Genomic DNA, 24,863 nt, shown 5'->3' with positions numbered 1-24,863 from the left:
GGTGTACAGCATTCCTAAAAACTATTAGTAAAGTCAACAGTTCCCAAAGTCCAGACCTTTTGGCTTTGCAAATGTTAGTTTTAATTTTTTGTGCCATATGTTTGCAAGAAAAAAGAGAAAAATCTTAATCACAGTTGCCTCCACAGGTCTAATGGGGATGCTGTTTCTTGTTTTTTCTTACTCATTTAACTATCTTCCTTAGTTCTATCTTTGCTATATTCCTATTGCTGTCTCTCACATTTTCATCCACTGGTTTCTTTCATCTGCCTTTTGGCTCACTTTCTTCCTATTTAGTCCACTTCTTGAACTTCCACTCCTCTTACATTCCCTCCTACTTTATTTTTGCATTCAGTCATATTATTCTAAATGTCTTCCCATTTGCTATTTATTGCTCTTGCTTTCTTTCCTTACACCACACAGTAGGTTTTCTTTCCATTCTCTTTCCATTCTCCTTAATTTCACAACTTTCTATTCACTTTCACTCTTCAAAATTTTCTTTTAACCTAAAGAATAACTCCTGCCTTACCTCCTTTCTTTATTTGTGAATTCCTTAATTTGAAGTGTTAATTTCTTCCCATAATTTTTCTTCTCACCTATTTACTAGGCTTCCTTTGTTCCTAATTTGTAACTCTTTCCTGCACCTCTTTGCCTTCTACCCACTTTTTTTAGTGCTGGCTTTCTCTTTTGTCTCCTTTATTTACAGTGACTTAAACCCCTTTCTTTGTCTTGGTTGGTGTTTGTTTTGTTACATGCAGTTGCCTGCCAATGCTCTCCTGTTCTTCCTTTTTGTTGCTTTTCTTTTTGTCTTTTAGTGAGTCTCACCTCACTCTCTGTATTTTTTTTGTTTCCGGGATCTCTAGTTCCTAAGTACGAGGTGTCATTGGAAGCCCCCACCATCCCCAAGAACCGAGAAGACCCCACAGAACTGGTCTGCAGAGTATCTTCTGCCGAGTCGTCCAGCAGTGTGCGCTTTTCCGTAGCCTGGTACTACGCAATTGCGCAGCGCAGTGATGCCGTTGCGTCCCCGGAGCTGGTGGCCACCATGGACCAGGACGCAGTGGTGCAGGTGGAGAACAAGTACCGTGACCGAGCCCAGAACGGGGACATTGTTTTCTTCAAACCTGATGTCTCCAGCTTTACGTTACGGATACGGTGGACCATGGATTCTGACCGGGGGAATTATTACTGCGTTGTGGCTTCATGGAGTAGAGAGGGGGCCGCTAGTTGGACCAAGAGCAAGGAGGAAACATCTAAGCAAGTGAGCATCTTCTGGCCGTCTGAAGGTATGTGCCGTGTCGCGGAGTGTGTGCCTGTGCTGATATGTGTCTTCGCTTAACACCACTGATATTCTTCTTACAGCACATTGCGTTAGGTAGAACAAAGACCACCATCATCCTTCTGTAATGGAAATCCCAGTTGATCAGTTACAAATGTCTTTTTGGTGGGTTCTTTGGCAGGTGGTACCTTATTTTTTAACTTGGGCTGTAATTGTTCATCAAAAAACATAATTACAATGTGTCTGATAATACTAATATACCAGCTGAGTGAAGTAGAGGCTATTGGAGTGAACATGACTCGCATAAGGGCCCATTTTCCAGTTCCAACTGTATTTTTCTCCGTAAGCTAACCAATTGACCACAGCTCGATCTAGTTTAAACCATTTGAAACTGGTGAAATGGAATTTCCACCAGGGACTGAAGTAGTTATTGCATCTTTCAGGGAAGGCGTGTTCCTGGTATAACCTCAGCGACAGTAATGGCTGTAGTGTGGGCATGTTTTCTACTCTGCTGCCCTCTCTCCAGAGCAGTTGTCCCTCAAGGACTTCAGATTGTGAGGTGACGAAGAAGCACATAAGACACCACTGTATCCCAAGGAGAAGGTCCTGACATTTAAAAATTCATCGAGGCACACAGTGAGAGAGCACCCTATAGGGTGTCAAAAGAGGTAAAAATACAAAAAAAGAAACTTCAGGTTACTAACCAAGGGTTCCCAGATACTGAGCTGAAAACATCAGACTCTAAGGACGCTAAGACAGTTTTGACGCTGAAACCTTCAATACCTGTTGGCCCAAGCGCTGGGATGCCTCCAGGTAGCCATGCGCTATACAAATGTGCATACAATACAATACAATACAATACAAGGAGAAGTTGAAAGACCCCAACAGGTACAAGGAAAACGATACCGTCGGAGTCTGACACTCAGAATCAGCTTCGATGTCGAAAGGTGATCGAGAGCATGGAAGGCACAAGGAACCTCCTGCCACGGAGACTTCAACACTGATGCTGAAGAAAAGAATAGAAACAGTCAACGTCGCCCAAAAGGCTCTCAATGTTGTGAGAAAACACAATGCCTCAGCTAAAATGAAGACCTGGATGAGACGGAAGCAAGAGTTTGACAACTCGCCTAAATCGATGTAAAGGCTCCACAAGAAAAAGGCACAGAACAAGAGGTGATGGATTTAGACAGACCAGTTACACCCTAACCACAGGAGAAGGTCTTGGAAGAATTCTTGTAGTATTATAAAAAGGAAGGGCTTGTTGTGCAGGTTCCCTCCAAGATAGGAGAGGTTGCAGAGGCAGGGCAAGACCTAAAGGCAGATTCGCCAGCAGAAGGGGCCGATTCAAACCTGTCCGGACCATCACCGCTGATGACAATACTGCATGTAATGCAGTTATAAAGAGGCCAGCAGGCACCCGTGGGTATGCAACTTGAAGAAGATCAGTCGGAATCATGTTTACTACTATACACAATATTACCCGATCATAAGAGAAACAAGCATTTACAATGCAATGGTCTCGTCCTTGTTAAAGTTAGAGCTATTGGCATTGCTCATGACATTATTTTTGTTTTTAAAACATATAAGTAAATGGCATTGTTATTTACAATGCCAATAGCTTAATCTCTCGCAAATGCGAGACCTATTGCATTTGCACCCACACACACAGAGCCACACAAAGCCACACGCACAGAGCCACACGCGCACACACACACACACAGAGCCACAGACAGAGACACACACACACACACACACACACACACACACACACACACACACACACACACACACACACACACACACACACACACACACACACACACACACACACACACACACACACACACACACACACACACACCTACACACACACCTACACACACACACCTACACACACACACCTACACACACACACCTACACACACACACCTACACACACACACCTACACACACACACCTACACACACACACCTACACACACACACCTACACACACACACACACACACACACACACCTACACACACCTCTCTGCCCAGTAACGCCCTAGGGAACAGAGGCACGAAAAACCGGATCACAAGCAGGGAACAGAGGCACGAAAAACCGGATCACAAGCAGGGAACAGAGGCACGAAAAACCGGATCACAAGCAGGGAACAGAGGCACGAAAAACCGGATCACAAGCAGGGAACAGAGGCACGAAAAACCGGATCACAAGCAGGGAACAGAGGCACAGGCACGAGCAGGGAACAGAGGCAGAGGCACGGGCAGGGAACAAAGGCACGGGCAGGGAACAGAGGCACAAAAACCTGATCGCAAGCAGGGAACAGAGGCACGAGCAGGGAACAGAGGCACGAGCAGGGAACAGAGGCACGAGCAGGGAACAGAGGCACAAAACCGGATCACAAGCAGGGCACAGAGGCACAAAAACCGGATCACAAGCAGGGAACAGAGGCACGAACAGGGAACAGAGGCACGAGCAGGGAACAGAGGCACGAACAGGGCACAGAGGCACAAAAACCGGATCACAAGCAGGGCACAGAGGCACAAAAACCGGATCACGAGCAGGGCACAGAGGCACGAGCAGGGCACAGAGGCACGAACAGGGATCACAAGCAGGGCACAGAGGCACGAACAGGGAACAGAGGCACGAACAGGGAACAGAGGCACGAACAGGGCACAGAGGCACGAAAACCGGATTACAAGCAGGGCAGGGAACAGAGGCACAAGCAGGGCACAGAGGCACTAAAACCGATCACAAGCAGGGCACAGAGGCACAACAAGTAATGAGGGGGCAGGCGCAGTAGAGCAAGCACAAGCAACGAGGGGGCAGGGGGTACAGAGGCACAAAAACCGGATCACAAGCAGGGCTCAGAGGCACGAACAGGAACCAGAGACACAAAAAACGGATCACAAGCAGGGCACAGAGGCACGAAAACCGGATCACAAGCAGGGCACAGAGGCACAAAAACCGGATCACAAGCAGGGCACAGAGGCACGAGCAGAGCACAGAGGCACGAGCAGGGCACAGAGGCACGAACAGGGATCACAAGCAGGGAACAGAGGCACGAACAGGGAACAGAGGCACGAACAGGGCACAGAGGCACAAAAACCGGATCACAAGCAGGGCAGGGAACAGAGGCACAAGCAGGGCACAGAGGCACAAAAACTGGATTACAAGCAGGGCACAGAGGCACAAAAACCGGATTACAAGCAGGGCACAGAGGCACAAAAACCGGATTACAAGCAGAGCACAGAGGTACAAAAACCGGTTTACAAGCATGGCACAGAGGCACAAAAACCGGATCACAAGCAGGGCACAGAGGCACAAAAACCGGATCACAAGCAGGGCACAGAGGCACAGCAAACAACGAGGGGGCATGGGCAGGAGAGCAAGCACAAGCAATGAGGGGGCAGCAAGCACAAGCAACGAGGGGGCAGGGGGGCACAGAGGCACAAAAACCGGATCACAAGCAGGGCACCGAGGCACAAAAACCGTATCACAAGCAGGGCACAGAGGCACAAAAACCGGATCACCAGCAGGGCACAGAGGCACACAAGCAATGAGGGGGCAGGGGCAGGAGAGCAAGCACAAGGAACGAGGGGGCAGGGGGGCACAGAGGCACAAAAACCGGATCACAAGCAGGTCACAGAGGCACGAACAGGAAACTGAGGCACAAAAAGCGGATCACAAGCAGGGCACAGAGGCACGAAAACCTAATTACAAGCAGGGCCCAGAGGCACAAAAACCGGATTACAAGCAGGGCACAGAGGCACAAAGACCGGATCACAAGCAGGGCACAGAGGCACAAAGACCGGATCACAAGCAGGGCACAGAGGCACAAAAACCGGATCACAAGCAGGGCACAGAGGCACGAGCAGGGAACAGAGGCACGAGCAGGGAACAGAGGCACGAGCAGGGAACAGAGGCACGAGCAGGGAACAGGCACGAGCAGGGCACAGAGACACGAACGGGGATCACAAGCAGGGAACAGAGGCACGAACAGGGAACAGAGGCACAAACAGGGCACAGAGGCACGAAAACTGGATCACAAGCAGGGTACAGAGGCACAAAAACTGGATCACAAGCAGGACACAGAGGCACAAAAACCGGATCACAAGCAGGGCACAGAGGCACAAAAACCGGATCACAAGCAGGGCACAGAGGCACAACAAGTAATGAGGGGGCAGGGGCAGTAGAGCAAGCACAAGCAACGAGGGGGCAGGGGGTACAGAGGCACAAAAACCGGATCACAAGCAGGGCTCAGAGGCACGAACAGGAACCAGAGGCACAAAAAACGGATCACAAGCAGGGCACAGAGGCACGAAAACCGGATCACAAGCAGGACACAGAGGCACAACAAGCAACGAGGGGGCAGGAGCAGCAGAGCAAGCACAAGCAACGAGGGGGGCAGCAAGCACAAGCAACAAAGGGGCAGGGGGGCACAGAGGCACAAAAACAGGATCACAAGCAGGGCACAGAGGCACAAAAACCAGATCACAAGCAGGGCACAGAGGCACAACAAGCAACGAGGGGGCAGGGGCAGGAGAGCAAGCACAAGCAACGAGGTGGCAGCAAGCACAAGCAACGAGGGGGCAGGGGGGCACAGAGGCACAAAAACCGGATCACAAGTAGTGCACAGAGGCACAAAAACCGGATCACAAGCAGGGCACAGAGGCACAACAAGCAACGAGGGGGCAGGGGCAGGAGAGCAAGCACAAGCAACAAGGGGGCAGGGGAGTAAGCACAACGAGGGGGGCCGGAAAGCAAGCACAACGAGGGGGCAGACGCACAACAGCTGGGCACAGAGGCACGAAAACCGGATCACAAGCAGGGCACAGAGGCACAAAAACCGGATCACAAGCAGGGCACAGAGGCACAACAAGCAACGAGGGGGCAGGGGCAGGAGAGCAAGCACAAGCAACGAGGGGGGCAGCAAGCACAAGCAACAAGGGGGCAGGGGGGCACAGAGGCACAATAACCGGATCACAAGCAGGGCACAGAGGCACAACAAGCAACGAGGGGGCAGGGGCAGGAGAGCAAGCACAAGCAACGAGGGGGGCAGCAAGCACAAGCAACAAGGGGGCAGGGGGGCACAGAGGCACAATAACCGGATTACAAGCAGGGCACAGAGGCACAAAAACCGGATTACAAGCAGAGCACAGAGGCACAAAAACCGGTTTACAAGCATGGCACAGAGGCACAAAAACCGGATCACAAGCAGAGCACAGAGGCACAAAAACCGGTTTACAAGCATGGCACAGAGGCACAAAAACCGGATCACAAGCAGGGCACAGAGGCACAAAAACCGGATTACAAGCAGAGCACAGAGGCACAAAAACCGGTTTACAAGCATGGCACAGAGGCACAAAAACCGGATCACAAGCAGGGCACAGAGGCACAAAAACCGGATCACAAGCAGGGAACAGAGGCACGGGCAGGGAACAAAGGCACGGGCAGGGAACAGAGGCACAGGCACGAGCAGGGAACAGAGGCACAGGCACGAGCAGGGAACAGAGGCACGGGCAGGGAACAAAGGCACGGGCAGGGAACAAAGGCACGGGCAGGGAACAGAGGCACGGGCAGGGAACAGAGGCACGGGCAGGGAACAGAGGCACAAAAACCTGATCGCAAGCAGGGAACAGAGGCACGAGCAGGGAACAGAGGCACGAGCAGGGAACAGAGGCACAAAACCGGATCACAAGCAGGGCACAGAGGCACAAAAACCGGATCACAAGCAGGGAACAGAGGCACGAACAGGGAACAGAGGCACAAGCAGGGAACAGAGGCACGAACAGGGCACAGAGGCACAAAAACCGGATCACAAGCAGGGCACAGAGGCACAAAAACCGGATCACAAGCAGGGCACAGAGGCACGAGCAGGGCACAGAGGCACGAGCAGGGCACAGAGGCACGAACAGGGATCACAAGCAGGGAACAGAGGCACTAACAGGGAACAGAGGCACGAACAGGGAACAGAGGCACGAACAGGGAACAGAGGCACGAACAGGGCACAGAGGCACGAAAACCGGATTACAAGCAGGGCAGGGAACAGAGGCACAAGCAGGGCACAGAGGCACTAAAACCGATCACAAGCAGGGCACAGAGGCACAACAAGTAATGAGGGGGCAGGCGCAGTAGAGCAAGCACAAGCAACGAGGGGGCAGGGGGTACAGAGGCACAAAAACCGGATCACAAGCAGGGCTCAGAGGCACGAACAGGAACCAGAGACACAAAAAACGGATCACAAGCAGGGCACAGAGGCACGAAAACCGGATCACAAGCAGGGCACAGAGGCACAAAAACCGGATCACAAGCAGGGCACAGAGGCACGAGCAGAGCACAGAGGCACGAGCAGGGCACAGAGGCACGAACAGGGATCACAAGCAGGGAACAGAGGCACGAACAGGGAACAGAGGCACGAACAGGGCACAGAGGCACAAAAACCGGATCACAAGCAGGGCAGGGAACAGAGGCACAAGCAGGGCACAGAGGCACAAAAACTGGATTACAAGCAGGGCACAGAGGCACAAAAACCGGATTACAAGCAGGGCACAGAGGCACAAAAACCGGATTACAAGCAGAGCACAGAGGCACAAAAACCGGTTTACAAGCATGGCACAGAGGCACAAAAACCGGATCACAAGCAGGGCACAGAGGCACAAAAACCGGATCACAAGCAGGGCACAGAGGCACAGCAAACAACGAGGGGGCATGGGCAGGAGAGCAAGCACAAGCAATGAGGGGGCAGCAAGCACAAGCAACGAGGGGGCAGGGGGGCACAGAGGCACAAAAACCGGATCACAAGCAGGGCACCGAGGCACAAAAACCGTATCACAAGCAGGGCACAGAGGCACAAAAACCGGATCACCAGCAGGGCACAGAGGCACACAAGCAATGAGGGGGCAGGGGCAGGGGCAGGAGAGCAAGCACAAGGAACGAGGGGGCAGGGGGGCACAGAGGCACAAAAACCGGATCACAAGCAGGTCACAGAGGCACGAACAGGAAACTGAGGCACAAAAAGCGGATCACAAGCAGGGCACAGAGGCACGAAAACCTAATTACAAGCAGGGCCCAGAGGCACAAAAACCGGATTACAAGCAGGGCACAGAGGCACAAAGACCGGATCACAAGCAGGGCACAGAGGCACAAAGACCGGATCACAAGCAGGGCACAGAGGCACAAAAACCGGATCACAAGCAGGGCACAGAGGCACGAGCAGGGAACAGAGGCACGAGCAGGGAACAGAGGCACGAGCAGGGAACAGAGGCACGAGCAGGGAACAGGCACGAGCAGGGCACAGAGACACGAACGGGGATCACAAGCAGGGAACAGAGGCACGAACAGGGAACAGAGGCACAAACAGGGCACAGAGGCACGAAAACTGGATCACAAGCAGGGTACAGAGGCACAAAAACTGGATCACAAGCAGGACACAGAGGCACAAAAACCGGATCACAAGCAGGGCACAGAGGCACAAAAACCGGATCACAAGCAGGGCACAGAGGCACAACAAGTAATGAGGGGGCAGGGGCAGTAGAGCAAGCACAAGCAACGAGGGGGCAGGGGGTACAGAGGCACAAAAACCGGATCACAAGCAGGGCTCAGAGGCACGAACAGGAACCAGAGGCACAAAAAACGGATCACAAGCAGGGCACAGAGGCACGAAAACCGGATCACAAGCAGGACACAGAGGCACAACAAGCAACGAGGGGGCAGGGGCAGCAGAGCAAGCACAAGCAACGAGGGGGGCAGCAAGCACAAGCAACAAAGGGGCAGGGGGGCACAGAGGCACAAAAACAGGATCACAAGCAGGGCACAGAGGCACAAAAACCAGATCACAAGCAGGGCACAGAGGCACAACAAGCAACGAGGGGGCAGGGGCAGGAGAGCAAGCACAAGCAACGAGGTGGCAGCAAGCACAAGCAACGAGGGGGCAGGGGGGCACAGAGGCACAAAAACCGGATCACAAGTAGTGCACAGAGGCACAAAAACCGGATCACAAGCAGGGCACAGAGGCACAACAAGCAACGAGGGGGCAGGGGCAGGAGAGCAAGCACAAGCAACAAGGGGGCAGGGGAGTAAGCACAACGAGGGGGGCCGGAAAGCAAGCACAACGAGGGGGCAGACGCACAACAGCTGGGCACAGAGGCACGAAAACCGGATCACAAGCAGGGCACAGAGGCACAAAAACCGGATCACAAGCAGGGCACAAGCAACGAGGGGGCAGGGGCAGGAGAGCAAGCACAAGCAACGAGGGGGGCAGCAAGCACAAGCAACAAGGGGGCAGGGGGGCACAGAGGCACAATAACCGGATCACAAGCAGGGCACAGAGGCACAACAAGCAACGAGGGGGCAGGGGCAGGAGAGCAAGCACAAGCAACGAGGTGGCAGCAAGCACAAGCAACGAGGGGGCAGGGGGGCACAGAGGCACAAAAACCGAATCACAAGTAGGGCACAGAGGCACAACAAGCAACGAGGGGGCAGGAGAGCAAGCCCAAGCAACGAGGTGGCAGCAAGCACAAGCAACGAGGGGGCAGGGGGGCACAGAGGCACAAAAACCGAATCACAAGCAGGGCACAGAGGCACAACAAGCAACGAGGGGGCAGGGGCAGGAGAGCAAGCACAAGCAACGAGGGGGAAGGGGAGTAAGCACAACGAGGGGGGCCGGAAAGCAAGCACAACGCGGGGGCAGACGCACAACAGAGGGGACAGAGGCTATAACATGGGCACAATCAGGGAAGAGAGGCAAGAAAACCGAGCACTCGCCGGAGGACTCGGCAGCTTCTCGACTTCTTCCGGCGGCGGTCGGGCAGAAATGGCGTCAGAAAAGCGCTCCCATTTTCGCATTCGGGGCGTGGTTTTTGCTGTTGAGTGATGGATGACGTCACGGAGTTAAAAACTGTAAAAAACACGCCCCCGAAACCGAAAAAGACGGGGCTTGAACGGAGTGATGCCCCTCTCCTCCAATGGCTGGCCTCTGTTTAGGAAGCCAGCCAATGGAGAAGAGGGGCAGGTTCAAGCCCCCATACTTGTAAACATAAAATCTCGGCTGCGCGACACTGCTGCGCAGTGTACGCTAGGCCGAGACCTAATCAGTTCCTGCCCATGTTGGCCAGAGTCTCGAACCAGTGTCGGGAGGCATTCAAAAAACCTGCAAACTACAGAGCAATCACACCCAGAGTAGAGAAATAATACAGGCGGGCTGCTCTAGGGCAGGGGAGGCCGGGCTTGCCTGCTGCTGAGGGCGCTGACTGTTTGGTCGGCTCTCTGGGGCTGACCAAACTAGTCATTCACAATCTGCCTTTTCTCCATGTAGGCTGCAGAAAATGGCCTCCCCATAGGCGCCTGGCTTTGTTGGCCATTGCAGCGTTGTGATTGGCTTAGCGGAGGGAGGCAGGCCTGCTTCCTGTTCCTGTTCCTGCAGTCTGCACCATGATTTTTGACAAAGTGTCCAGCCGCTGTTGAAGTGCTTCTCAGAAGGAAGGAAATACATGTTTATCCCTATCTGGACGACTGGTTGTAAAGGCGAAGTCCATCAAACTGTGCCAGGAGACTGTAAACCCTGTGAGAGGACCTCTCCAAAGCTAGAATTCCCCCTCAACAGAAATTAGAGCCACACCTGGAAAAGGATAAATGTTTCCGTGGGGTGATTCTAAACAGAAAAGGCCACAGTATTCACTGTAGCAAAGAGAGTTCAGGCACTAATAGAGCATGCTCACCTCCACCAGAGGGTCAGTGTCTGACGGTGAGACCGGTGGGTAGATGATGGGCATGAGGGCATCGTGCACTCCCTTAATACGACTGTCGAGGGTGCATGTGAGCCCACCGCAGGAGTGACTACGCCAATAATGGTCACAGTCAGCCGGGAGTTGGGAGGATGTAGTATTTGTCACAGAAAGAGATGCAGAGGTAGAACCCAAACATTTCAGGACGCAGACCATTCAAACTACTGACTCCCGTAGTAACCATTACAACAGGTGCATCCCACACGGGGTGGTGAACTCGCATGGAAATCTAAACATCAGTGAGCGATGGAGCCCAAGAGAAGCAGAGCTTAACATAGCATAGTAGGCCTTGAATGCACATGTGAAATTAAAGTCGGTCCAAATGCAGATAGAAAACCCAGCCACAGTGTTGTACCTTAACCAACAAGGGGAGCAAGAGCTCACGTGGTATCCAAACTAGCCCAGGGTATATGGACGTGAGGTCTAAAAAGGAAGATAACGCTGAATGTGATACACCTACCAGCAGAACACAACACACAAGCAGACCGACAAGCGCCATGCATGAGTGGGAGTTAAAGGAAAAGGGGGTGAAGGACATCTTTCAAGGATAGGACACGCCACACATAGACCTGTTTGCATCCTTGGAAAATGCCAAATGCCATAGCCTCGCCACCAGATTTCACCACCAGAAGTCACCAGGGAAGGCACTGTCGATAGAAAGGTCAGGGACTTTTGCCTGCGCTTTACCACCAATCCCATTGATATCACGTACAATACAGAAACAGGCACGCATGAAACTCATCACAGTAGCCCCTCAGTGGGCCAGACATGTATTGTTCTCAGACCTAGGGTAAATGTCACAGGGCTGGGTCATGAAGCTGACCGTACATCCCAACCTACCAACAATGCAGGAAGAAGTGTTCCACCTGGTGCCAACTACCCAGAACCAGGAAACATGGTCCATGGAGATACTTAAGGAGGACAGGAGGCCTACCACAAGAAAGTGTTTATAGGAACAAGAGGAAGAGGATCATACATTGGTGTAACAAGAAGCCTTGGTAGAGGCTGGGTGGAAGATGCTACAGTCAGCTGATAGCTCTCTTGTTTGCTAGAGAAAAAGCACTACTGTGCCTCACTGGGGAGAGGAGTTGGCCTAATGGCTACGGTGCTCGACCTCAGATTTGGGAAACCGGGTTCGGGTCTCGGCAATGACGCTGACCATCCTGTGATTCTGGGCAAATCACTTGGGGCCATATGTAGGAAGCCTAATTGCGCTCACAAATGCTGAAATTCGCAGAATTTCAGCATTTGCGATCGCAATTAGGGCAGTGTGCTATGCAGCACACAAAAACCCACATGCAAAATAAGGAATCGCAAAATTTGCGATTCCTTATTTTGCAATTGCATTTAAGGAGTCGCAAATTGCGATTCCTTAAATGCAATGTAGGAAGCACCTAAGTTGTGCGAATTTTGACTTAAGGAATCGCAAAATATCACCAACTTCAGGTTGGTGGTAATTTGCGATTTCTTTAAAAAATTCACTTTTTGGCATTATTCAAAGTGCCATGTGGGTCACATACATGCCCTTTAGGGCATGTATGTGGGCCACATGTGCACACGTTAATTTCAGGGGTGCAAAAGGGTGTCCTATTGACACCCTTGCAACCCTGAAATTGCATTCTCAATTTGCGATTCTGTAATTGAAAATCGCAAATTGAGAATGTCTTCCCATTCATTCCTATGGACCTTCTAGCCCATAGGAATGAATGAGAAGGTATTCCTTATTTGCGAATCTCAATTTGCGATTCGCAAATAAGGAATGAGTGGGATTCTCAAAAAATTTGCTAATCCTACCTACATTGCGTTTTGCGTTTCTCTAATTGCGATTCCCTAAAAATCGCAGTTTGAGAATCGCAAAACACAAATTACCTACATATGGCCCATAATCTCCCCTTGCCTAACAAAAATGAGTGTGTCCTCGTGTAAACGCTACTGGTGCTCGTGTAAATCGCTCTGATACCCGATACCTTCGAATCAAGTTTGCGCTATATAAAACTCTGGAAAAAAAATAAACAAAGTGTACTTAATGACCATAGTGGCATACGTGAGTGCTCTTCTTCACTGCACCAGTCATAGGATTTCCCGGAAAGGGCAGCACCCACGTCTAGGAGGATCGTCCATTTGCTGCTGACCCAACCAATGAAAGCACCTTTTGAACACAAGCATGATTCAGACATCAAATCAACCAACTCTGAAAACCGTATTCTTCTTAGTAGCTATTACAGTGTTCAGGAAAGTTAGCTAAATGCAGGCGCCTACATCACAAGATCCATATATCCAAATTCATAATGATAAAGTAGTGATGAGGTCAAATCCACAGTTCATCCCAAAGGTCGAATCGCGTTTTCATATTAACCAAGCAGTCCACTTGAATGCTTTGTTCCAACAACCCAAGTTGCAGTCGGAGAGAGCCCTACAGTCACTGGATGTGAGACTTTCAATTATGTATTACTTGCAAAAGACAAACCTATCGGGTATGGCGATCAATTTTTCGTCTCTTTTGCATAAGCAAGCGCTCTCCGGCTACAAAGGGGACAATTGCGAGATAGCTTGTCCGAACAATTTAAGGCTGTCGCAAACCATCAGTAGTTACCTTGGTTGAGGGGTCAAGAGCCCACTTAACAAGGATAAAGGGAACAGCCCTGGCCTACCTAGGAAAGGCATTCTTAAATAAAATCTGCATGGCAGCCACTTGGCCTCCCATACACACCTTCACAAAACTGTACTGTGTGTAGACATCCGAGCCAATAAGTAAACTGTGGTGGGTCAAAGAGTGTTAGAACTCTTGTTTGCAGATACACACTTTAACAATCCCTGCCTCCTGATAGAAGATACTGCTACAAAATCAATATACAGCACTTGAATCCAGAAAAGATTCAAGCTTAAAACGAAAGTGTAGGAGGAGTTTTGCAGCTTGGAGATTTCTCAGGAAACTGCAGAGAGTTGAGAACAACTGGAAGGTCTGCTTGCTTCTGGGTCAGCTTGTTTTCTGGGCTCCATAAATTGATGTTTCTACAGCCTGCCGCTCCCTGCATTGTCTTCTAATTAAACAATTGCTACATTTTAAAGTTCTGTGCTTGGTGCAGCCATCTTCTGAGCTCCTATCCAGCCTCCTTTTCAATCAAACATCAGCCAAATCTACAGATCATGTGATATCCCCCCCTTGAAAGACATTGAGTGACGTGGGTTAACATGTACTCCCTTCTTCAATAGCAGTTTATATTTTTCTGGGTGTGCTAACTTTATTTCCCTTGGGCAAAAACAAAATATTTCATCCAAGTCCATGAATCCTTATTGGCGGCGCACTCTCAATTAACAGTACTGACCTCCGTTTCACTCAAGGAGTTCTTTATTATTTTAGAAAATGATCTTTATTTATTAAAATGTTGTATTGCTTTGTAATAACTTTCTTGGTAAGTGTTTCTGGTAAAAAAACAAAAAACTAGGGGCAGTGTCATTTATCAATCTATAGAAATATACACTGTCGCGTTATCATATTTGTTAACTGATTGATTAATACAATTTGAAATTGTTTTGAGACACAATACAATCTTTAGTAGGTTCCATGGCTCTAAGAACTGAAAAGGCCACTAACAAATGTTATAAAATTATTTCATGTAAATCTATATATTGTCATCATCTCTGTTTTTATATAATAACATCATAGGTAGCTGAGCTAGACCTGAATCTGGACGTAAACACAACGCTTTGTTTCCACAGACTGCTGAAGTGTCCCTACATCTGGTTGGGGAAATAATACCTTGCTTCTGTAAACAGCAGAGCTATCCCTCCAGTTGTAGAATTGATGCCTTATTTTCATAGACAGCTGAGCTATCCCTCCCTCTCGGAGGACATATCAATAGGGTTTCATTGACAGCTGAGCTGACCCTGGGAATGAAAATAATGCCTTCTTCCCATTGATAAGTGAGAGGTGTCCCTCTCACAAGGGCACAACTCGGTTCCATAGACAGCTGAGCTACCCTTCCAACTGAAATGACACCCCCTCCATACCATGTCTTCATGGTCAGCTGAGCTACCCTTCCAGCTGAAATGAGACACCCCCCTCCATACCATGTCTGCATGAACCGCTGAGCTACCCTTCCACCTGAAATGAGACACCCCCCTCCATACCATGTCTGCATGAACCGCTGAGCTACCCTTCCACCTGAAATGAGACACCCCCTCCATACCATGTCTGCATGAACCGCTGAGCTACCCTTCCACCTGAAATGAGACACCCCCCTCCATACCATGTCTGCATGAACCGCTGAGCTACCCATCCACCTGAAATGAGACACCCCCTCCATACCATGTCTGCATGAACCGCTGAGCTACCCTTCCACCTGAAATGAGACACCCCCCTCCATACCATGTCTGCATGAACCGCTGAGCTACCCATCCACCTGAAATGAGACACCCCCTCCATACCATGTCTTCATGGTCAGCTGAGCTACCCTTCCACCTGAAATGAGACACCCCCTCCATACCATGTCTGCATGAACCGCTGAGCTACCCTTCCACCTGAAATGAGACACCCCCCTCCATACCATGTCTGCATGGACAGCTGAGCTACCCTTCCACCTGAAATGAGACACCCCCTCCATACCATGTCTGCATGAACCGCTGAGCTACCCTTCCACCTGAAATGAGACACCCCCTCCATACCATGTCTTCATGGTCAGCTGAGCTACCCTTCCACCTGAAATGAGACACCCCCCTCCATACCATGTCTGCATGGACAGCTGAGCTACCCTTCCACCTGAAATGAGACACCCCCTCCATACCATGTCTCCATGGACCGCTGAGCTACCCTTCCACCTGAAATGAGACACCCCCTCCATACCATGTCTCCATGGACCGCTGAGCTACCCTTCCACCTGAAATGACACACCCTCCATACCATGTCTTCATGGTCAGCTGAGCTACCCTTCCACCTGAAATGAGACACCCCCCTCCATACCATGTCTGCATGGACAGCTGAGCTACCCTTCCACCTGAAATGAGACACCCCCTCCATACCATGTCTCCATGGACCGCTGAGCTACCCTTCCACCTGAAATGAGACACCCCCCTCCATACCATGTCTGCATGAACCGCTGAGCTACCCTTCCACCTGAAATGAGACACCCCCTCCATACCATGTCTGCATGAACCGCTGAGCTACCCTTCCACCTGAAATGAGACACCCCCTCCATACCATGTCTTCATGGTCAGCTGAGCTACCCTTCCACCTGAAATGAGACACCCCCCTCCATACCATGTCTGCATGGACAGCTGAGCTACCCTTCCACCTGAAATGAGACACCCCCTCCATACCATGTCTCCATGGACCGCTGAGCTACCCTTCCACCTGAAATAAGACACCCCCTCCATACCATGTCTGCATGGACAGCTGAGCTACCCTTCCAACTGAAATGACACACCCTCCATACCATGTCTTCATGGACAGCTGAGCTACCCTTCCAACTGAAATGAGACACCCCCTACATACCATGTCTGCATGGACAGCTGAGCTACCCTTCCACCTGAAATGAGACACCCCCTACATACCATGTCTGCATGGACAGCTGAGCTACCCTTCCACCTGAAATGAGACACCCCCTACATACCATGTCTTCATGGACAGCTGCGCTACCCTTCCACCTGAAATGAGACACCCCCTCCATACCATGTCTCTATGAACGGTTGAGCTACCCATCCACCTGAAATGAGACACCCCCTACATACCATGTCTGCATGGACAGCTGAGCTACCCTTCCACCTGAAATGAGACACCCCCTCCATACCATGTCTTCATGGTCAGCTGAGCTACCCATCCACCTGAAATGAGACACCCCCTCCATACCATGTCTGCATGGACAGCTGCGCTACCCATCCACCTGAAATGAGACACCCCCTCCATACCATGTCTGCATGGACAGCTGAGCTACCCTTCCACCTGAAATGAGACACCCCCTCCATACCATGTCTGCATGGACAGCTGAGCTACCCATCCACCTGAAATGAGACACCCCCTCCATACCATGTCTGCATGGACAGCTGAGCTACCCATCCACCTGAAATGAGACACCCCCTCCATACCATGTCTGCATGGACAGCTGAGCTACCCTTCCACCTGAAACGAGACACCCCCTCCATACCATGTCTCAATGGACAGCTGAGCTACCCTTCCACCTGAAATGAGACACCCCCTCCATACCATCGTCTCCATGGACAGCTGAGCTACCCTTCCATCTGAAATGAGACACCCCCTCCATACCATGTCTCCATGGACAGCTGAGCTACCCATCCACCTGAAATGAGACACCCCCTCCATACCATGTCTGCATGGACAGCTGAGCTACCCATCCACCTGAAATGAGACACCCCCTACATACCATGTCTGCATGGACAGCTGAGCTACCCTTCCACCTGAAATGAGACACCCCCTCCATACCATGTCTGCATGGACAGCTGAGCTACCCATCCACCTGAAATGAGACACCCCCCACATACCATGTCTGCATGGACAGCTGGGCTACCCTTCCACCTGAAATGAGACACCCCCCTCCATACCATGTCTGCATGGACAGCTGCGCTACCCTTCCACCTGAAATGAGACACCCCCTCCATACCATGTCTCTATGAACGGTTGAGCTACCCATCCACCTGAAATGAGACACCCCCTACATACCATGTCTGCATGGACAGCTGAGCTACCCTTCCACCTGAAATGAGACACCCCCTCCATACCATGTCTTCATGGTCAGCTGAGCTACCCATCCACCTGAAATGAGACACCCCCTCCATACCATGTCTGCATGGACAGCTGCGCTACCCATCCACCTGAAATGAGACACCCCCTCCATACCATGTCTGCATGGACAGCTGAGCTACCCTTCCACCTGAAATGAGACACCCCCTCCATACCATGTCTGCATGGACAGCTGAGCTACCCATCCACCTGAAATGAGACACCCCCTCCATACCATGTCTGCATGGACAGCTGAGCTACCCATCCACCTGAAATGAGACACCCCCTCCATACCATGTCTGCATGGACAGCTGAGCTACCCTTCCACCTGAAACGAGACACCCCCTCCATACCATGTCTCAATGGACAGCTGAGCTACCCTTCCACCTGAAATGAGACACCCCCTCCATACCATCGTCTCCATGGACAGCTGAGCTACCCTTCCATCTGAAATGAGACACCCCCTCCATACCATGTCTCCATGGACAGCTGAGCTACCCATCCACCTGAAATGAGACACCCCCTCCATACCATGTCTGCATGGACAGCTGAGCTACCCTTTCAACTGAAATGAGACACCCCCCACATACCATGTCTGCATGGACAGCTGGGCTACCCATCCACCTGAAATGAGACACCCCCTCCATACCATGTCTGCATGAACCGCTGAGCTACCCTTCCACCTGAAATGAGACACCCCCTCCATACCATGTCTGCATGGACAGCTGCGCTACCCATCCACCTGAAATGAGACACCCCCTCCATACCATGTCTGCATGGACAGCTGAGCTACCCATCCACCTGAAATGAGACACCCCCTCCATACCATGTCTGCATGGACAGCTGAGCTACCCTTCCACCTGAAATGAGACACCCCCTCCATACCATGTCTGCATGGACAGCTGAGCTACCCATCCACCTGAAATGAGACACCCCCTCCATACCATGTCTGCATGGACAGCTGAGCTACCCTTTCACCTGAAACGAGACACCCCCTCCATACCATCGTCTCCATGGACAGCTGAGCTACCCTTCCATCTGAAATGAGACACCCCCCACATACCATGTCTGCATGGACAGCTGGGCTACCCTTCCACCTGAAATGAGACACCCCCTCCATACCATGTCTCCATGGACAGCTGGGCTACCCATCCACCTGAAATGAGACACCCCCTCCATACCATGTCTGCATGGACAGCTGCGCTACCCATCCACCTGAAATGAGACTCCCCCTCCATACCATGTCTGCATTGACAGCTGAGCTACCCATCCACCTGAAATGAGACACCCCCTCCATACCATGTCTCCATCGACAGCTGAACTATCCCTCCATTTGAGTCTAAACAATAATTCCTTGTTTCTGTAGACAGCTGAGACCTTTCTGAATCCGGAAATGAAAATCATGCTATATTTCCAAAGACAGCAGAGCTATCCCTCCACCTGAAAAGATGCGACAGTCCTTTGTTTCCATAGACAGCTTGGGTATCCGTGACCTTCAAGTGAAAATGTCACCTTCTTTCCATAGACAGCTGACCCATTCCTTCATCTCAGAAGAGACTTCTGTTTTCTCCCCATGGACAGGTGAGCTGTCCCTGAATCTCAAAAGAGAAAATCCCACCTTACTCCTTGTACAGATGAGTCATGCCCCCATTCCAGAAGAGAAACTCATACCTTGCCTCCCTGGATGGCTGAGCCATCCATTCCTAATGAGCCCTGATTATGCAGGGATCACACTCCCGCCAGGCGAGCTAAGATTCTGCATCTATTTCTGGCCTCCTTTCCTCACCTCCCCACATGAGCTCCCCTTGTGTTGATGTGCTTCTCATTCTCTGATGCTGCCTTTCCTCCTAGATTACCGTCTGACTGTCCAGGCACTACAAGAGAAGCCCCACTCCACCCCTGGGAACACGTTCCAGATGAGCTGCAAGGTGTCGCCCCACAATATCAAGGCTCGCAGGTTCTCGGTGGTAGTGACTGTAGAGAAGCCTCCCTCAGCACCCTACGGGGTCATCTCCGTGAGCCACGATTCGCTGGTGCGACTGGAGGACTGGAAGGACCCGGCGCGTCAGGATGCGGTGGTACTGGAGCGGGTTCAAGAGGACCTGTTCCGCTTCAGGATCCACCGGACGCAGCTTTCAGACGCCGGGCTGTACCGGTGTGTGGTGTCGGCGTGGACCATCGGTGGAGGTGGAGTGTGGCAGGCAGTCGTCAATGCCACGTCGGAACCCGTCAAGGTGGAGTTTCAGACTTCAGGTGCGTGAGTCAATGTTTACTGCAAAGCATCTTTTAATCCACTGCTGCCACAGTCAACCACTCTCTACAAAAGTGCAAGCAAAACCCAAGGATATATAGGGACCAGGGATACATAATGTTTTTAAAGGAACAAGGGTCCCTGTGGCCAACAGTCACACATGCAATAAAGAAAAAATGTGAACCAGACACAATGTCTATGAAAGTAAATAGAATCACATTTATTAACAATTGAGTCAAATGGTAAGTGGAAACAGAAAAAAAAATGAGACGCTCAGCCAATTGGTAGCGCAGATCAGACAAATATTCTTCTTCACAAATGAACATATTTCGGCTTTTTCACCCTATTTTAAATTATATATACAAAGTACAGGGTCAGTGTGCTAGACGACGTTTCGATCCTATAGTGATGCAAGGATCTTCATCAGGACATTACAAATTGACACCTGAGACTGTTACTCAACAGTAATAGAATAATAATGTAGGGAATACCACCGAAAACCAAGCAATGGGACGGTGCCCAGTAGAGGATAACCGTAATCCACTGCATTTGGCTTATCTGTTAATAAATGTGATTCAATTTGCTTTCATAGACATTCTGTCTGGTTCGAACGTTTTCTTTGTATTAAATGTGTGATTGTTGGTCATAAGGGCCCCGATTACTGCCTGATCTGCCCTCTTACTCACAGACTCTTACCCTCATTGCCACCTCTAGTCCCTTCTTTCTATAAAGCCTGGCTCAATTCTAGACTTGTCTCTTTTTCCCTCACTATCAAATTTGTGAGCCCTCTCTCACTCCCTCGCGCTATGACACTCCACTGTGAGGCTTCCCCTCTTCTCCCAGACTCTCCCTCACCTCCCAGGCCTCTCTGCTTCTCTCAGGCCTATACACTTCCCAGTCAGATCTCTCATTCCCCAAAGCACACTCCTGGAATGTGTCTCCCTTTCCCTCAAACCCTCACAGTGCCAAGCATGTAAGACATCTCTCCTTCCCTCAGATGCTTGAAATTCCATGTCTCCTTCACACAGGCTCATACTTTCCATGTGAGGGAGAGACACACTTGGTTGGACACCATGCGGAGAAGGTGTTGTATATATAGAGAACTTTGCGATTTCCTCGAAGTTTACAGAACTTTGAGCTGGCTCCGTGGACGCTAATCCAGGTCCTAGAGCTTAAAAATGAAGTTGTATTGACTTATATCCTGTATTAATCGCAGAATGAGGTCTGAAGATCTGATATTAAGACACTCAGTTGTGGCACCAGAACTTTGTCATAGCCCCTTCCATTGTTGTAATGTAGTAATGTTATGCAAATGAGAAGCTTACGGTAATCTGGAGATCTTACACCTCCTCACTAATGCCCGCTATGGCTTTCATCGGTGACCCGCCCCCTCTATTTGAGTTGCTACTGACATTTTCTTAGGATTATTGGGTATTCGTGCCGGACTATTGTGGTCAAGTGATGCTAGAACCGTGGTCTGAAGTGGGCAGTGTCACATGGACAGCTGTCCTTGGTCTCACAGGGAAACCTTTGCCTGTATATCAGTAGTGTTGAGCTGTTATTTGCACTTTGATTACTGTTTTTTGTATTTTTGTGTTAATTCATTTTCTATTTTCATATAGCTCAACAGTTGTTGACAAGCTTATTGACACTCGATATGCGCTCTACGTGCTCAAATTATGAGAGACATCAAACACACAAAAGGTGATAGGATGCTGCTTGCAACAAGTCTAACCACTGGCTATCTGCTTCTTTGCTCACCACACCAACCCAGTTTGAACCAAGTCATATGCAAATCAGTCTTGACTGTCCTCCTCATGGGAACAGTCCAGCCCGAACTGCCAGGCCAGGTCCTCCCTGAACCAGAATCCCAAGACTAGTTTCGCTCTGATGCTTTTCAGTCGGGTGCTGCTTGTTTCCAGTGGCACAGTGAGCATGGGACCCACGTCTGGGCACACCCTTGGCCACTTAGAGGGGTAGATCAAATACACACAAGGTGATGAGAGGAATGCTTGCAATAAGTCTAACCACTGGCAATCGCTTGGTTATCATTCCAACCCGTTGTTCGTATACACCGCATTCCACGTCACTTTAGACCCGGCCATTTGCAAATCAATCTAGGAATAGTCTAGCCGAATTACGAGGCCAGGTATGCCCTAAATCAGAACACAAGCAACCCAACACCGGTTCTGCCCTGATTGGAGCTGTCTAGTCGATGTAGCAACACAGCGAGAAGGGACTTGTGTCTGGGCAGCGGCAACATGCCAGAATGGGATATACATGGATACAAACTCCAGCGGGAGATCAAAAAGTAGTAATGATGCTATTGAGGCTGTACACCCCGAAACCCGCCATTGCATCTCAAATATCTTCCTTTTCCCCATCCTTGAGATATCGGATAAATTGGGCAAAATTTGAAGCCTCCCTGTGAATTAAATACACAACAAGATCCTCAATAGAGATTCATCTAGGCTAAAAGTTCAAATGGCGAGGCACAGACGCTAATAAAAGCACCAAAAATACATGCATCCCCATAAGCTGTAGGTCTGCATCTATCAGTTAGTCCACATTGCGTACATACTTCCTTAATGTATAGAAGCACCGAGCTGGATCACCATAAACAAGAGCTTGCTCTGCAATAAATATATCTTGGCAAAACCAAAGGGGATGATGGACGGAGTGTTGGACAATGCAAGCACTCACCCCCAGTCAACTGATCTGGGTTTAATCCATCATCATTCTTTAGCTCACTCCACCACCTCAGTTCAGACGTGGCCATATGCAAATCCGTCTGACCCTGTGCCTCGTGGGAACAGTCCAGCCCGAACTGCCAAACCATGTCTTCCCTGGACCGGAAACAAGCATCCTGGGACCGTTTTCTGGCTAATCAGTGGTCCTCAGCCAGGATAGCTTGACTCCAGTGGCAAAGTGAGCACGGGACCCACGTCTGTTGGCCTGGGTCCCTTGCTCACTTTGAAAATATGGAAAAGCGGTGACCTTAAGCATTCTGCGAAGTTGGTAAAGGAGTTTGTACGTCCGAGGCCTCCGTACTGGAAATGGAGACCACTGTTTCATTGCCTGTGTAGAATTTCTAGGCCCAGCCTCTCTTAAATTAAAACTCTCTGCCATCCATGACTATCTGCTTTTATGGGATACCCTTTCACCTCCCACAGCCTTAATCTCTGAAAGGAGGACAGACTGGATGTTCCAGGAAGGGTGGACAGACACATGTACACATCGTGATTACAGACTGAGGGGGGCACTGCTTACATTTTTGCATTTTACTCCATTGGAGACAATGGTCCCAGTAAAAACAGCATTTAGCCAAGTTATGCCCTCACACTGAACGCGGTGATGGGCTCAATATTGTTGTCCTGATGGAAGAGACGTGACTTATTACCCTGTAGGCGCACCCTGTTCCTGCTGCTGTGTATTATTGATCCAGCATTGAAGCCGATCCATGTTTTATACCATCTATTCCATGTTGTATACGTGTGTGTGTGCGCCAGCGCCAGAGTAGTGCAAGGGCCCTCGTCCGAAGCTTGCACCACACATCGCCCCTATCTGAGCTGCAATAACGATTGATCATGTCACTTCTACTATGGTGACAATTTGGATTGTTCCCAGTCCCTAAAGCTATAAGAATGGAGTGGGCAGCTGGTAGTAATTTTTAATGTAGAAATAATTACTAAACAACTGTTGTTGTGCACATTTCAAAATTGGGCAGACAGTGCCACCATGTGGTGGACTGTCATAAATACCGTGGCCAGCAATTAAGTGTCGAGCACGGGAAACCACCGGCTGAAATTGAGCACTGGACTTGTGCGCGCGCGTATGCGTGGTTTACAAAGCTTCTTTTCAATAAAGATCTGTTTTAAAAAATAAAATATATGTTTCAAGAGACGGGCTGGGGGTAGAGTGACCAACTGACATGGAGGCAAATTCTGGACATGACTGTAAAAAATTCAGGACAAAAACTAAGGACAAAGGTCAGTTTTACAGACACATCGAACGAAAGGCCAGACCCCAATATTCTATGAATGCGTTTATTTACTATCTTCTACATAGTAATATACATTCACTGTGGTGTAATCAACTCCATTTGTTCCTCATCGCACTCAAATATGCAGTCATTCGAGCCATCTTAGTGATTAAATAGAAGGGTTGTCTTGCAGACTTTGTCTCAGATGTTATAACCCCACAGACCTCGCCATAAGGAGCTAATAAAGAAATGGTCAGTTAAGCAAAGGTGGCGATTAATGTTTCTGTATCATGCACTTACGCCATAGCTTTACTTTAGAGGAAAAATAATTGCACTCAACACAAATAACTGACCGCCTGTTACTGAGAATGATTTCAAAGAAATGTATTTCCGTTTTTGTGTGTCACTGGGGAGGTGTCTCTGGGCATTTCACACAAAATGCAGCAAACCTTGCAGAGATAATACACAACTTTTCAAAACGCCCTCTCTAAGAGGGTCATTAGGATCCGCCCACCATCCTGATGGTAAAAGGGACCGCCCGCCATATGTGTCCCGTTGGTGACATTATGATGCACCCGCCACACTGGCGGGCGCATTCTGCATTTGTAACATTGCGGCAGGCGGTGCTTTCAGCACCGCCTGCCGCAATGCCAAAAATGCATGTCATGCATGTGCATGCACAACGTGGCATGCACCGCGCGGTGCCTGCCATGTTGTGCATGCACATGCATGCACAACAGGGCATGTACCCCCCTACATGTGCATGCACATGTAGGGGGGACCCATAGGTACCCCCTATGTGCCCACCTCCACCCCCCTCAACATCCTGGGGGCC

At 50.2% G+C, this 24,863-nt stretch overlaps 1 protein-coding gene across 1 annotated transcript in view; it reads left to right on the top strand.

Annotated features, from left to right (window-relative positions):
* PTGFRN (prostaglandin F2 receptor inhibitor) overlaps positions 1-24,863 on the top strand; it is a 443,807-nt gene that overhangs the window by 302,642 nt on the left and 116,302 nt on the right. Inside the window, exons 5-6 of the mRNA XM_078656608.1 lie at positions 861-1,283; positions 19,647-20,048. Of these exons, the coding sequence (XP_078512734.1) occupies positions 861-1,283; positions 19,647-20,048 (825 nt within the window). The remainder of the gene's footprint in view (positions 1-860; positions 1,284-19,646; positions 20,049-24,863) is intronic.

This window comes from Lissotriton helveticus, chromosome 8 (assembly GCF_964261635.1).
Source record: "Lissotriton helveticus chromosome 8, aLisHel1.1, whole genome shotgun sequence".
NCBI classification, from domain to species: domain Eukaryota; kingdom Metazoa; phylum Chordata; class Amphibia; order Caudata; family Salamandridae; genus Lissotriton; species Lissotriton helveticus.
This window is presented reverse-complemented; position numbering and strand designations above follow the sequence as displayed.